General features: G+C 40.3%; 1 protein-coding gene across 4 annotated transcripts; it reads left to right on the top strand.

Moving 5' to 3' along the window:
* Positions 1–1,503: 1,503 nt before the first annotated feature.
* plekha4 (pleckstrin homology domain containing A4) lies at positions 1,504–15,590 on the top strand. 4 transcript variants are annotated; one of them, XM_026162819.2, is made up of 24 exons: positions 1,504–1,800; positions 3,786–3,849; positions 3,973–4,071; positions 4,195–4,267; positions 4,361–4,461; positions 4,612–4,730; positions 4,819–5,031; positions 5,144–5,438; positions 5,746–5,802; positions 5,974–6,120; positions 6,903–6,962; positions 7,073–7,153; positions 8,886–9,038; positions 9,160–9,258; positions 9,462–9,570; positions 10,016–10,077; positions 10,390–10,491; positions 10,583–10,673; positions 10,877–10,932; positions 11,399–11,539; positions 11,622–12,029; positions 12,636–12,757; positions 12,847–12,956; positions 13,882–15,590. In XM_026162819.2, the coding sequence occupies exons 1-24, from the start codon at positions 1,760–1,762 to the stop codon at positions 15,060–15,062; spliced, it is 3,984 nt and encodes a 1,327-aa protein (XP_026018604.2). In that variant the 5' UTR covers positions 1,504–1,759; the 3' UTR covers positions 15,063–15,590. The 4 variants fall into 4 exon arrangements, with proteins under 4 accessions (XP_026018604.2, XP_026018610.2, XP_026018608.2 ...); XM_026162825.2 differs by having other exon boundaries at positions 12,852–12,956; positions 13,882–14,020; XM_026162820.2 differs by lacking the exon at positions 1,504–1,800 and adding an exon at positions 3,399–3,583.
* The last annotated feature ends 80 nt before the right edge of the window (positions 15,591–15,670 follow it).

The raw sequence follows: 15,670 nt of genomic DNA, 5'->3' as shown, positions 1-15,670 counted from the left end.
TAAGCTCAATCAGTGAACGGGCATCAAACAAGGTCGCTTTCAAATGACAATACCAATAACAAACCTTTGACCAGAGAAATCTTCCTGTGATTTAATCATCTGATGGATGCAGCTGAATAAAATGTTGTTGGTGTGATTTATGCTTGACCTTTGGCCTTTCAAGCTAATGTTGCCATTTTTTCCTCACTAAAATAAACTGCATTTCTCATAATCCTATGAGAGGGCCCCACAGGTTGTTAAGCGTGTAACAGGAGACTATTAGTAGTCATGCAGCTGTCTGTCACTGCATGCGGGCGACTGCTCACTATGTTAAAAGGGAGTGGTCAATAATTACTGTAGGCTAGCTGATTTGTCCCACGTGAGAACGGGACATCCTGAGCATCCTGGATAAAGACCTTCCTGGATAAAAGCAAATGGCCTGGACACGTGAGCTAATTATAAGACAGCACGATTATTATTGAGTGTTGAGAAATAGCTTGAGTGTTTGCGTCTAGGTCGCAGGATTCTGAAAAGTTCATTTCACAGGAGATACTCTTAGATTAAAGATACTGCCAACCAGGCTTCAGGACGCTCCTGCTTACACTTGACTTTTCTCTTGTCTCCCGTGTTCTTATCATACCACTTAAAATGCTTTTGATATCTTACTCCTGTGCTACAATAACACCAGCTCTCCTGAGGCATGTGTACACTGCTGATTATCAGCATTCAGCTTCTCTTTGAGTGCCTTTCTTCCCGTTAAGCTTTTGTACATATAAGTATATAACAGGCATAGTTTTAATTACTCTCAATCCGTCAACCTTAAAGCGCTGTACTTTCTTTCTTCTTCTTCTTTTTTTATAGCTGTATTAACGGAGCATCATTAGTTTTCTTCTGTACTCTCTACAATCAGCTATACAAGACGCTGACTTGGCATAGCAGAAAAAATATATAAGAAGGGACCATCTCGGAAAATTATTTTTGCCTAATTGTGGGAGCCTTTCAAGTCTAGACAGGCTAATTATAAAATAATTGGTTATCTTATATTTTAATGCAGCTTCTGAAGGTTTTACATCTGTTCTTAAGGCTTCTTTTTCTTTTAATAATTTAAACTTTAATAGATTTAAAGTGCCTAAACAATCCATCAACCAAATGTCAAATTGCTTTCCTAACTCAAAACTTTACTTTGTCTTGCACATGGCATGGTTTTGGAAGTAAGCCAGAGCCTTAAAGCCTTTGTCTCATTGTGCCCCTCATTCTCTGAATATTTTGGCTTTTATTGGGGGTGCTGACTCAAGACTGGCATCCAAATCTCTGATTGTAGTAAAGCTACACTGAGAATTTAAATAATGCAAGGGGCAAAACAGAAGCACGAGAAAACAGCTGTTTTTTGTTTTTTTTAATGTGTGTGTGGGAATTCTTGAGTCACAAACCCACACTCAGCAAAAGACAGAGAGGCTGTCAAGGGCAGGGCAAGAGGGAGGGACAGTGAAGAAGAAGAGGGGGAGGAAGAAAGAAGGGGCTCACAGAGAGTGCACTGTTAGTGGACAGAAAAACAGACTGAGTGCTAACAGCCAGCGTAGGTAGAGCACCAAGCGAGGACTGCTGCTACAAGTCAGACCAGAGTGAAACAGTCGACAACAGAGAGGGAGATTCACACGTCCACGGAGAGCAGCGGAGTGTAGCAGAAGAGCGTTGTGACTGTTTGGGCAACAGGAGCTCGTGGTAGCCAAGAAGAAGGCTGCCAAGCCTGAAGAGATGCTGTGAGGAACAGTGCCAAGTGATGGAGCTTGAAGCAGCCAGCAGGCAGGCGCGATTAGTCAGGTATATACAGCAATATGGCATCTTTATTAACATTTATGTCTCATGTAGTTCTAGATGGTTGCACAGTTAAACATCACACTTCTTAATCATTTATCTTTATTTAATCTTTGGTCAATAATGTGACAAATTGTGAGCAAAGTTGCTAAAGGTTAACAATACTGTGAAGCAGCTTTGTGGCTGATATTTATTATCTGTGGCTGAAACACTCAGTGGCCCCCTGAGGGACCTCTTTGAACCTGTGCTAAACTTTTCTGTAGTAACTCAGCAAGTTTTACTCTTATAAGCATCAACTTTATGGCTTCAACACCTTAAAATGTGCAGCAACCAGCAATCTCGTGTCCTCAGAAATGACAGCCCAGTTAAGAGTTGAGAGAGTGTCCTACGTCACTGCTTTGCTTATCAAGGTCAAACGTATTTTGATAGCTTTCGTTGGCTTTTAAAAGTATGAGAATGTGGGAGACATGCAAATGTTTTTGTTGATAGAGAGAGGGAGAGGATTATTTTCTGGGGCAATGTATTCAACATGGTCTGTGTCCAACTTCACATGATGCTTCAGAGTCCTCGGGCATCACAAAGCGCACTCTGTGTCGTGCACAGACCCACCGTTTGTCCTCCCCACCATCCCTCTTTAGCATTTTAAGTCTTCTCCTCTCTGAGGTGGTGACCCTCACTGATTAAAAAGGAGATTTTCCAAATATTTCACAACACCCACAGAACCCCCAGTGGCTATGAGGTTGTTGGTCTCTAACAAAGACGTGACTGAGTTCTCTCATTTACTCCATGCCGCGCTTGTAGGGAAATGTGGTTGATACCGGCAGAGCTTGTGGATACCAAATCATATCAAACATCTGGTTCATCCATGCAAGTGTTTGTGGTGGCTCAACGTGAGATGCTCCTCGTGATTTATTTTTTCATCTTCAAGTTCATCTGTATTAGTGTTTCACAAAGGTCACAAATGAGCCAAGAAGGCCGTAAAAATACATCTTTGATAAGGAAGCTTAAGCAGGTGTAACTCGAAATTTCAGTTTCTCCATTGGAGTTATTTTGCTGTCAAATATTTATGGACGAATGCAAATGCCTTACATAATATGCACACACAAAAGAAATGTAAGGAATATTTTTGTTGTAGTACATGAAGAAATATATAAATATATACTGCACACTAATAGTAAAAGAAACAGTAATAAGAAAGTAGTTTAACATAAAATACCAAATCCACTGATTGTTGTATATTGTCACATATAAACATGCAAAAATTTTATTTTCCCTTTTATATTTAATTTTTTATACTACTATAGCATTATTATTATTATTATTATTATTATTATTATTATTATTATTATTATTATTATTATACAAAGTAAACAACTTTTACTTTCCCACCACCATGCTCCTTTATTTGGGTTTTCTATTCTCAGCGATCCACACTGCAGTTATGCAGTTTGGACCAGATAGTGTCTCATACCAGCCCCGTCCCTGCTGCCAGATTGGTTTTCACACAGTCCCAGCCCCTCCCTACCACCACAGCGACGCAGCTGTCACCTGTCAGTTTGCATGGTGGGGATGCGCATCGGCCTGTTATGGCTCAGAATAGAATTGTGGGAGAGTTTTTCTGGAAGTATGGGGCAACCACACCAAGTCCTTGAGAGAATGAACAGTTGAGCAGGGAAAAATCTCAACTATATAGGAATGTGGCATTTGTTACGTCGGAGCTTACAGGGCTGCTGGTCAGTGGAGTGACTGACTGCTTCTACAGAGGGGGACACTGATTCAGATTGTACTGGTAAGCGGTTACATCTTAGCCATACCAGCTTCAAGTAGCTCATTTGAATATGTGGGCAGAGTCATCTTACAGCCATGTATCTTGGTATTCAGGGGGTCTATGTGGAACTTTATGGGGTTTTATTACTGTGTGACTATTTCCTTTTAACTGTTGTTTCCATCTTTTTCCTGTGGTCTGAACACATTTATTTGTCACCCTACAGAATGGATGACCACGACAGAGTAAGCCAAGCGTCCAGCGTGGCCACAATATCTTATTTTCCCGTGGTAAAGTTTTGTTTTCAAATTACAAGGCTCCCGTCTTTGTACGCATGGGTGACCTAGTGTGATGCTGTTAATGCATAAGCACATGTGTGCACACAAATGTATTTTTCCCTGTTTTGGTAACAGGAAAGTGATGGGAAGGTGCAGACATTCGGGAAGAGGTGTCAGTCTGCCAAGAGAGATCCCAACTGCTCTGTGGTTATCAGAGGATGGCTCAACAAAAAAGTACTTTTGCATAATTTGCTTTCATGATCTACTTAAAAAGATCAACAACTTCACTGTTACATGCGGAAGAGTGTGTGACTGAGTTTACTGAAGAGCAGAGCCTAATTGATCTTCCTCCCGCAGGATAGCTCTGGTTTGAAGCTTTGGAAAAGACGATGGTTCGTCCTCTCTAACTACTGTCTGTTTTACTATAAAGGTAAGAGATCGGCACTTTGTCTGGAGGAGAAATTGTATCATGTGTGGTGATGCATCCCTTCTTTTGTTAATGTCTCATCCATCCTCTTCTCAGACAGCAGAGAAGAATCTGTTCTGGGGAGCATCCCACTGCCAAGCTACAAAATCCTGTTCTGCACGCCGAGGGAATGCAAGAACAGAAAGTTCACCTTTAAGGTATTATTGTTAAACCAAGTCATTGCAAGGATATAAGGCATTCTCCAATCATGCGTATGTGCATGCAATATTTAAGTGTATATGTAGATTAGGAAATGTGAATTTTTAATAATGAAAAAAACAATTTGTGAATAATATGTGTCAAACTAGGTAGTGCATCAGGGGATGCGCTCTTATTTCTTCAGTGCAGACACTCAGGAGGACATGTTGGGTTGGGTTCGAGCCCTCAGTCAGTCTGCTGCAATGGAGCCAGACAGCTCCATGAACAGGTTCAGTTCTATTCAAAATAGTCATGAGGTTTTACATTCGGTCGTTTTACACTATTTTGACTCATAAGCATTTTTCTGATGCTTTCAGGCGCTGCTCAAGTTATCACGACTTTACGCAGATAGGTGGCAGCAGTGAATCAGTGGACCTCCCTAAATCTCCCTCTGATGATGAGGGTCTATCCCAGAAACACAGGCACGTCAGCAGGACTCTGAGTGAACCGAGTAAGCTCAGTGGTGGAAGGATGGGGAGATCGCACTCAGAGCAGAGGGAGAGGCGGAGCATTCATCAAAGAAACAGCAGGTTGTCAAGTCGTCTGTGTGTGTGTGAATGGCATATCCAAGTGGTTTTCTTAAAAGCTGAAACAATAACTGCAAAGGCTGCTTTGTGCTGTTTCTGCTATATTCACAAACAGAACACCGAGCCCAGATTTAAGCAGAAGAAGAGCTTGTGGTCCAAACAAGGAGGAGGATTTTCTCCTGGGTCAAATCGCACCGTCACAAACAGATGTTATGGCAACAGGTTCTTTGACCTCCAGAGGTCAGCTGGGATCAAGACCACACACACCGATGGGAAGGGTTGACATACGACCCCATGATGACCCGATCATGCTGCCACATACTCTTTACTATGCACCTGCCTCACCGAATCTGGAGTTCAAATCCAATCCCAGCACTCCAGGCTCAGAAAGGTGGCAAAGTCTAAGCAAGGTTGGAACTTTCAAAAAAAAGATCTTGATATTTAATTGTTTCATGAGAGTCAATCTGTATAAAACCTAATGCCAAAACTCATCTTATCTCAGAGAAATGGCCTCCAAACAGGGGGATTGGAAAGATTTCCCTCGGGATGAATAAAGTATTCTGATCTGAAAAGTATCCAAGTTGTATCACGCATTTTATCTAACTTGACTAATACAGTGTATTAAAAAGCATCAGCTTGAGTGGAATGGCCCTTTTAAAGCACAGTTTTGTGTTAACAGCTCATGTTTGTCAACCCTTTCTCTTTCCCTGTTTTTAGCCTGCCCCTGTATATGGTTCTGTTCATCATAGCAGTGGGCGAAGACCTTTAGGGAAGGTAAGCAATTAAAAAAATCTTTGTTGTTATTAGTAATGTTAAATTTAATTGAGTAAAATCTTCTGAAACAGATCATTAAAGTCACCAATAACAGTTTTTACTCTCTCTGCACAGTAGCACAGTGTTTGATATTGTGTTCTCTTTTCACATACATGCGGTCTCCTTCCTCAGAGTTACTCCACAGGGGCACATGCAGACTTACTGCCCCCTTTACCCCCCTCATCGAGAGCCTCACATTCTCCACACCCCCCACAACACCACCACCATCATCACCATCACCGCAGCCATTTATCTGTTTGTGTGCTACCGCCAGCTATGGTACAGCCCAGCCTGCTGAACTGTGCTGTATTCTTACAGCATTTTGTGTGGTACAACATGCTTAGTGGTGCTGTGGTGTCACGTGTCCTACCCCTTTATTTAAAAAAGAAAACACTGTAGACTTTTTCTAAATGTATTAATACAGTTGTCCTGTGTATGTCATTGACTTGTTATATGTCTGTCACTGTCTTTTATTGTCACTAAGTCTGTTTTTTTTGTTACTAACAAACTGTGTGTTTGTTATTATAATTGTGTTTTTCTGTTTTATTATGTATTTATACTGTTTTGTCTGCCAAGATTATGCTACATGTACTATAATGACTATTACATGAAGTTGGTGTTTGATCAGTAATCTAAAAATACATGTGTTTTAAGCATTTTCAACATTTATGTCTCTGATTCATGGCAATTCATGCTATAAGCAGATGGTTGCAGTGTGCTAAAGCTTGTGCAGTGTTCTGCAGTGTTAAAACAGCTGAGTTTTAACATTCAGGCAGTAACATTTAAGCATTAATCTACATGTTTCCCTTAATATGATTTAACATTAGCAAGATTTTTTTTTTAAAAATTTAAAGAAAATGTTAATATATATATATATATATATATATATATATATATATATATATATATATATATATATATATATATATATATATATATATATAGGTATCTAATGATACATTGAAGGTTTGTGAAGAGGAAGGAGAAATATTTTAAAATCATTGTTTAAAAAAAAAAAAAAAAGTACTGTGAAACAAAAGGGTGACTATGATGATTTTCAGGCCCCAAAACCTGACCCGAGGGAAATGCCACCACTCCGGCCACTTGAAAGTGATGCAGACGTGAGTGTTCATAATTTCAGCATTTGGGTCTTAACAGTCACCAGACCAGCGCAAACTGAAATCATTTGTTAGGTTTTTTTGTAGTCATGAGTTTGATTTTGTCTCCTCAGGCTGTGTTAACAAGGTTGTGTGGGTGTGACAAACTGCTGCAGTCTCTGTCTGTAGAATTGGCCCAGCTACAAATGGATAAGGTCGGAAATTCAAAAGATTTAATTCTATATAGACAATACATGACCCAAGCATTTAATCTAAAGACACACACACATATAAACTTAGCACAAACAGCAAGGAAACTTTTGTGTGGTCGAGTATTTGTTTGCTGTAAAAATGCTTCTTGGAAACAAATCTTACACCATTTAATTCCCTTTAAATGGTGTAAGATTTGGAAGGAAAACGTATTCGTGGGTTGAGCAGCAGAGTTGAGTATGTGGATCGCACCCATAATTAACTTACCAAATCTTCTCTGCCGATCCCAAACAGCTGTTTCTGCTTTTGACTCTTTATTGGTGTCATTTATTGGATTAGATGATTGAAGCCTTAAAACAGAAGACATACTGGGCCTCAGTAGCATGTGGAAGAACCATACACAGCAACAACAGCCTGGTGCGTCCTTCTCGTGCTGCTCATCAGCTTTGTCACACACTGCTGTGGGATGGCATCCCATTCTTCAACAGCATTTGTTGCAAGTCAGTGGTGTGGCGTGATTGTGCTGATCACTCTGGCACGAATAGCACGCTCAAGCTGATACCATAAGTGTTCAGTGGGGTTGAGGTCAGGACTGCAAGCAGGCCATTCCATCCTACCCACTCCCAAATTCTGAAGGTTGTTTCTGATAAGCCCCACTCTGTGGGGGGAAGCGTTGTCTTCTTGGAGGATAGAGTTCGGTCCAGGACTGTGGAGATGTGTGACTGCCAGTGGTTGCAGAATCTCATCTTGATATTTCTCTGACTTTAGTTTGCCTCCAATGATGACATGCCTTGTTTTTTCAGTTGCCTCCACCAAAAGCCATTACCCTATCAGTGCAGCAATCAGCATAGCGTTGTCCACATCTTCTCCACACTTTGGTCCTACAATCCACCTGCTGTAGGCAAAATCTTGGCTCATTGCTTAGCGTAAACAGGCCTGGCAGTGAAGTGCAGTCCTGGCAAGCCTCCTGGCAGCCCTATGAGACCAGGGATTGGTTGTATATAGGCTGTTCTGCATTGTCTGGGTAGAGAGTAGTCAGGCATATTGTCCTGCAAACCTTGACTATAAATTTGTAGAAGACTATCTATGGTGCTGACAACATGAGGAAATGGTCTTCTTGTGGTTAACTTCTTGGTCCTGTCTCTAGCTGTTATATGGAACTTGGCCTTCAATTTGGAGACGATACTGGGATTCACTCCAAATAATGCTGCAGCTGGGTTTTGCAGAACACTAGCTTGAAATTGCCCTATGGCACAGGCTCTATCTAGCTTAGAGCAGACACTAACTGACTGCTGTAGCAGGGTCCCTGCTCACAGGTGCAACCCACCTACTCTACCTACAAATGGATTTTCCTTGTAAATATGGCACCATTTAAAGGGAAATAAACACGCTCTACAAAGGAATAAGATTTATTGGCAAGAAGCACTATTACAACCAACTAATAATCAACCAAACACCAATTTCTTTACTTTTGGTTCCACTCAACTAATAGAATTTAAAAAAAAAAAAAACATATAGGTTCACTCCCAGTACATTTATTTATTAGGACACTGTGACTTTTTAAGAACAATTATTACAGAAAAAATAGGACAGTCGTAAGAAAAGTTACTGAACTTATTGAGTAATTAAAACATTTGTGCAATTAAGCTACGAGAAGTACAGCCAGATTTTGTTTATGTTTATTTAGAACTTTACACACATATAAAGTTCTTTTCCTCACATCTGCGCGTGTTTCAGGACAATGTCCAGTGTGCTTTGGAAGTTTCCAGACTGCAGCTAGAAGAGTGGAAGAGCCATGGACCCCAGGCCCACGAGGAAGCGCTGACCGAGAAGGCTTTGTTACAAGAGGAGCTGGTGACAGTCCGGGCCAGAATGTGTGACGTATCACTGGTGTGTTAAAAAACAAAAAACAAAAACCCTCATATTAGATTACAATAATATTTCTTCACTGATGCTGAATCATCAACTATGGGTTATTGAACTAATCCTCTGATATTTTCTTTATATTCAGGAAATAGAGCGGGTTTGGTGCCAGTATGAGAGGATGGAGAGTGAACTGTCTGTTGTCCGTTCACAACTTCAGCACATCTGTAACTTTGGAATGCCACAAGTAATTTTACACTACAAACCAAATAGTTTTTGCCTGATAAGACCCATGGCCTCCCAAAGAAACTTTGTTAAAGTGTGCACAACATCTATTGAAAAGTTTGCCTCAAATTTGATGATCCTCATGTGGGGAGTGGGGCTCAAAATGTGAAACTCTCTTATATTTTGATGTTCTATGTGGATCATGTCCGTGTTCTATCCAATCAGGAGCAATCTCAGGCTCAGAGAGAGCTGTGGATGATGGAGGACATACTCGATGGACTAAAATCCAATCGGAGTCACTTCCGCTACCTGCTGGGGATACAGAGACATCACTGTGAGCATCAGCTAGACATCCTACTGTAATATTCAGACTCTTACTGCACAACTTTGCTTTCATCCATTTATAACAGTCGATCTTTGCCTGAATCTTTGCATTTCTGAACAATAACAGCACATTAAATGTGACATTTAAATGAAAAAAAGGTTATCAACAACACCAGCTCATTACACTGTCTGAGCTACTGACAACCCTTAAACTCGTGTACTCAATAATACAAATGATTGAAATACCATGTTTTAAAGCAAGACACGTGATGTTGTTATTCAGTGCAGATCAGTGCCACATAGCTAATTATAATAATAATTGCTCCTGGCTGCCACTTGGGGCCACCAGTGTATACAGCAGTTTCCTGGTGTAACCTTGATACTGCACATGGAACCTGACAATAACCTGACAATGACCAGAGTCAACACTGTGACCTTTTCTGTCTCTCCCTCAGTGTTTCAGTCCACAGCTCCGCATCCTGGATCCCCTGGCTCTCCCACAGAGTGTCTTCCAGTGGTATGACACTTGTCCATTGTTCATTTGTCAGTGGCCCCTGACATTTGCGCTCTGCTTATGAACAAGCAGGGAATTGTTGTCCATTCAAGTCATTTTGCTGGCTTGCTGGCTACATGATGTTTTTTGGCTTTACAGCATTTGATTTTAGTTATTGATAATATTCATCGTGTGAGGCTAGTTGTTAGAGAGTAAAAACAGAACAGCAAGATTTGCACAGAGCAGCATTCATTTATATGACTATGTCTGGCACAGATAAATTGGCTTTTCCATAATAGTTCCACAGTGTTCATCACATTCCTATGATCCCTGCAGGACGTGGAAGAGGAGCCGCCAGTCCGCCCACCGTTACCCCAGGAGCTACAAGAAAGCCAGAGCAGGAACATGAGCCATGGATGGGCAGAGTCCCCATATGAGGTGGGCAATTTTTTAAAATCCGCCAGAAAAGACATTCAAGTTTGGTAATATTTTCATGGATGTTTCTGATATTTCTATGCTTATGTTTCAGGCAATCTACAGCCACACTGTTGATCCTGTACACAGAAGAGGAAACAGCCAGCCTGCCCTCCTTAATGTGAAAGCACATAGAGATCCCTCCGGTTGGCACAAATATGCTCACTACAGAAATAGGCTGATATTAATACACTGTGCTGTATATTAATTTTTTCTGTCATATCTATTATTAATAGCTTTAGTAGGTGTTCTATGCATAATGCTAAATTATCCCACAGTGGCTTTCTACCCTTACATTTCTTTATACCCATTCTTTTTCCACTTTCCTCTATTTTCATCTCATTTTTAGACTCTCAGTCTGGTTCAAAGTGGATCCCACCAGACACAACCAACCAATCGACCAAGGTTTGATTCTTCATAATTTCCTGTGTGTTGGCATGCGGTGTGATCCAAAATGCTCCAAATATAGAAGCAGTCAAAGCTGATATTTCCTCATTGCAATCACAGCCAAATTCTAATTCTTTGATTCTCTCATCCTCCTTGCAATTAGGGCATGTTGCAGTACCTGTTCTAGACGAGAGGGGGAGGTAGAAGCTCACGTCTCAATGCAGTAGCTCAGCTCAACTGTAGCCACCAACCCCCTCTTTCTCACCTGCACAAATGCATATATATAACAGTATATATAGACAGGCATAGCGAGCAAATATCCATCATAATTTCACACACACAGATTCTTCTGCACAAACAGATTCAAACATAAAGCTATTTTAATCATCTTTATAATGGCTGACAGGGTTTCTCGCTTTATGAATCTTTGAGCTGCAGTCATCATAAATGACTCATATTCTAAACAGCCCATGTTTTTTTCTAGAAGCTGAAGATGAAGATGAGTGAAGAAGAGCAGATTGAGAGAATGAAGAGAAATCAGGAGAGGGTGACTAATAGGAAAAAACCTCCTGTTCCTGCTCCAGGTGCCCAGACTCAGGGTCAAAGTTCAGAGCCAAAAGCAGAGGTTTGCCAAGTAATGAATGAATGAATGAATGACTATATTGTGTTGTATATATATTTACTTTTCTTACTTGGTATTCTCTCAGGCCCCTTTTCCCTTAAGGGTGACACGAGTGGTTACAGCTGTACTACCGTCTTCGCTTGTGGCCAGACGAGTTTCTGTCGAGGATCCTCCTGCTGAGCTTGATACTCCACTGGCTGAGCAGATCCCATCTGAGAAACAGCTAAATCTGGCTGAACAGGGTAAAAAACTGTTAAGCAAACCACCCAGGAGGCCCTTGTTGGAGAATCCTGATCAAAACTGGTCCTCAGCAGAGATGGACCAGGATCAGCCCATTAAGAAGACATACAAAGATCAGCATCAAGGAGCATCCAGGACCTCCACGAAAGAGTTACTTTCAGAAGTGAGCAGAACTGAGAGTTTAGAGACGTCAAGCAATCAAATTCAAGATGACGCCGGTTTAGAAAATGGAAGCGCAAGCTCAAATATAAGGGTAAGAAGAAGACAACATTAAGATTCATATGATTAATAAACTAAAAGGATACAATACGATAAATCCATCACATTTAATTTCATATCAGATTGCAGATTAATTTGACTCAGTCTGAATGAGCTCTAATGTGCTGTTGACAGTAGATTTATCTCCTCTGTCGGGATGTATGACAATTGCACATAAACCATTTTTCCTTTTGTTTTTTGTAAATATGCTTTTTTTTTTACTTTTTATTTTACTTTCTTGAACTTAATATGTGAACATTGCATTAAAGTTTAATACGGATATAAAGCTTGTTTAAACAAACAGCTGGAGATTCTAGATGAAGCAAGAGGCCTTGTATCAGTGTCTGTACAGTAATTCTGAACTACAGTTAATTCAGTATGACTTTTATAAGTGACTCAAAGCCTAATAAAATGTTAAAGCTGTATTTGAGCTGTTATAGAAGGCCTGATGTGACAGATATGTTAATATCATTGCATCAGTTGTGTCATTCAGCAGTATTTATCAATACTGCATAGAAAATTATAAATGGCGCTCTTACAATTATTCTTTTAGTTAAAGTTATTGTTATATGTGCATTTTAATATAAATCCATCTCAACAGAAAGTGGAGCAGTCTACTGCCCTTCTGACCTCAAACATGGACTATGACCTCTGTCTGACCCATGAACAGCGAGAGGCCAAGCTCCGGCGAGTGGAACGAATACGAGAGAGAGTCATAAGAAGGTGTGGGGGGCTGTTTTCTTTTTTACACAGTGTAAATGTTCTTTATATTGATGAAAGTCTCAGCAAATTGGCTGTTGTCTGTCTATCAGCGCAGTCAGAGAGAGTGCCACTACACACAGTCAGCTCTCGGTTATGGGAAAGGAGAAGGAAGTTCACCATGTTCCCTCTGATGCAGCGAGAAAACAAAGATTGAAAGCAGGTACTTACTAATTTAGCAATACAGTACTGATTTATATAGATTTACTAACATTATATAGTAGTTGAGTTAATAATTAACTTGTCACTTAGGACACTTGGCATTATTAACAATTAAAGTTCACTGAATGTATATAAAAGACAGACATGGACTAGGAGTCTGAAATTGACTGGAAGCATTATTTTTTATATCCAGCAGGGGGCAACACTTATGGATTCAAAAATAGATTCTATTGAACTCAATTTCACTCAATTTATGACTTCAATCAGCATTTTCCTAATAAGTTTATGTTTTTGATTGCCAGCTTTATGGCAGTTTTAAACAAAAAGGTGTTAATTTTGTAAATTGTTGTGACATTCAGAGGAAAGAAGAAAAACAGTAGTAAGGCCCTTGGCTACCTTGTTGCTATTGTATAAGACCGTGGACAATCTGATATCCCCATGTTGGTCTTGTTCCTACATCATAACAATGTCGGTCCAGGATGAACATTGCAGCTGAACAATCTCATTATCTAAGCAGTCTGTTCACATTAGCTAAGAAGTTAGCTAATGCTATTAAAAACTATCACTAGCAAACCAACACAAGTAAAGTTGCTTAACAGCAAGCGTAACTTGATTCTATGTCTGTTATATTGCACAAATTAATTAAGGAAACACTTGTAATGTCTACTATTTGTTTTACATAAACATTTTTTTCTTATTCCAAAACTATGATATTACAACAATGTGATTGGTTAGTTGCAATGTTGGTCCTGGGCCAACATTATAATGATGATACAGCAGCTGAACTTACAGCTTTTAACAGTAGTCCACTAGCCAATGGGTGGCACCATGGTGGCTACGTCAAACTTTTATGATGGTTTCTATATTAGTAGAAGTGCTAACTGCTAACTATTGAACCTGACAGATTAAATCATCTGTGTTTTCAGGCCATGATGGCCATGGAAGCTGTGGGGATAACTTAAGAAGTTCTGGAGAGCTTCAGCTTTCAAGTGCAATATCTGAGGATAAAGAGGAAGAACACCAGCAACTTAATAATCAGGCCAAGTTAGAGAACAGAACACAGCACAGCGGGAGACCGGGGGTTGCCAAAAGTAAGATCAAACGTCCAGCTTCACCCTATCATATCTCATCCATGACTGTTTATCCGAAAGATGGAGGGAAGAGATTCATAGGTCTCAAAGATGATGAACAGAAAAAGGTTGAAGACAATCCTGATGGTGATGATAATGAAAGTGATTCTAAGGCCTCTGATCTGAGAGCCAAATGGTTCCTTTCCACAAACCAGTGGAAAGGATTCATACCTCTACAGATCCCTGCCACAGAAACACTGTGTAATGAGGAGGCAGCAGACAACCAGGCAGCTTCATCTGATGGCATTACTGATTCAAATGAAATGTTATCAGCAGTGAGCGAGAGCTTAGAGAAGATGAAAGAGAACCATTCACTCTTCTATAAGATTGCATGTGACATCAGTATTTCAGATTCAGACATAACAAAGAACGATGGGAATTCATGTGCTCAAACATCATCTGGGCCAGAAGATAAAGACCCACTGTTGATCACTGAGTCTGTGCCAGCCGATGCTGCCAGTAATGTTGGCCCTTCATCTGACCAAGAGAATAAGGATGTCACTCAGCCTGTGTCATTAAATGGTAATGAAAGTAGTGGGACTGCTGCTTCCAAACCTCGAGATTCAACAGTGGACCTTCAGGAAAAAGCAACAAAAGATGCTTCTTTTTTTGAAAAGAGCGCTGCAGATGAATGTGAGCACAACTCAAGGTCAGAAAGCCAGCTGAAAGTTAAAGAAACTACTGGCAGAGTTTGCATTGGGGACACTGATCCCAAACAGACACTGGATGGAAGTGCAAGTCAGACAAGAGAGGAACGTAGTAGAGCGAAAGAGTCAGGGGACAGGAAGTTTGGGCGAGTGAGATCGGAAGAACTGAAAAAGTCTGCTAGTTTATGCGACGAGAAAAATGAGAATGTCCCAGAACAAGGCAACAAAAGCTCTGCTGCTCTATCCAGCTCTGTGTGTGAAGCCGGACGTGTGATTCGGAGTGCTTCTTTCGGAAAGGCGAGAGTAACAGTATTAAGGACAAGTTTATAAAAGAAAGCACAGAGACGGCTTAAGGAGCTTAAGTGAACAAACTCAAGAAGGACAAGAACACAGTTTAGAGTGACTGCAGTGAAAAATGTTAGAAGAATTCAACTGACTGAAGGAGTCTGGACCTAATTTTAAATTACAAATTGTATAATGGGAACATATAGTATCAGAAACACCTTTAATATTTGGTAAGTTTAAACATTTCCACTATCTACTGTTGAACATTTATGCAAATGCAATGGAAAGTCTTAATATTTCATCATAACAAAAACTATGTACTGTATGGAAATAAAGTATTGTTCACGCAGTGGAAAAAACCAAATACCTTCTCTATAGCCGCTGTCGATACACGCTCTGTGTTTGAGGCTAACATGATCATTCCTCTCAAAATATGCATTCAACATAGCGCAGGAGTCATAGCTAATGGCTGCTTGTGATTGGTAACCCTTTTATTGTTCCTGCTGCAAAATGTGTTGTTGTTTTTTGTATCTCAGATATCCTGATTAATAAAAATGCTGTGTGCCACGTCGAGACCCAGACTCGAGCTTTGTATGTGCCAGAATCACATTTATGTTTTGCTCTCATTTCAGCCCTTTTTTTCCCACCCACTG

Source organism: Astatotilapia calliptera, chromosome 8, assembly GCF_964374335.1.
Source record: "Astatotilapia calliptera chromosome 8, fAstCal68.1, whole genome shotgun sequence".
NCBI lineage: Eukaryota > Metazoa > Chordata > Actinopteri > Cichliformes > Cichlidae > Astatotilapia > Astatotilapia calliptera.
Note: the sequence above shows the minus strand (reverse complement) of the source record. Positions and strands in the feature narration are given on the sequence as shown.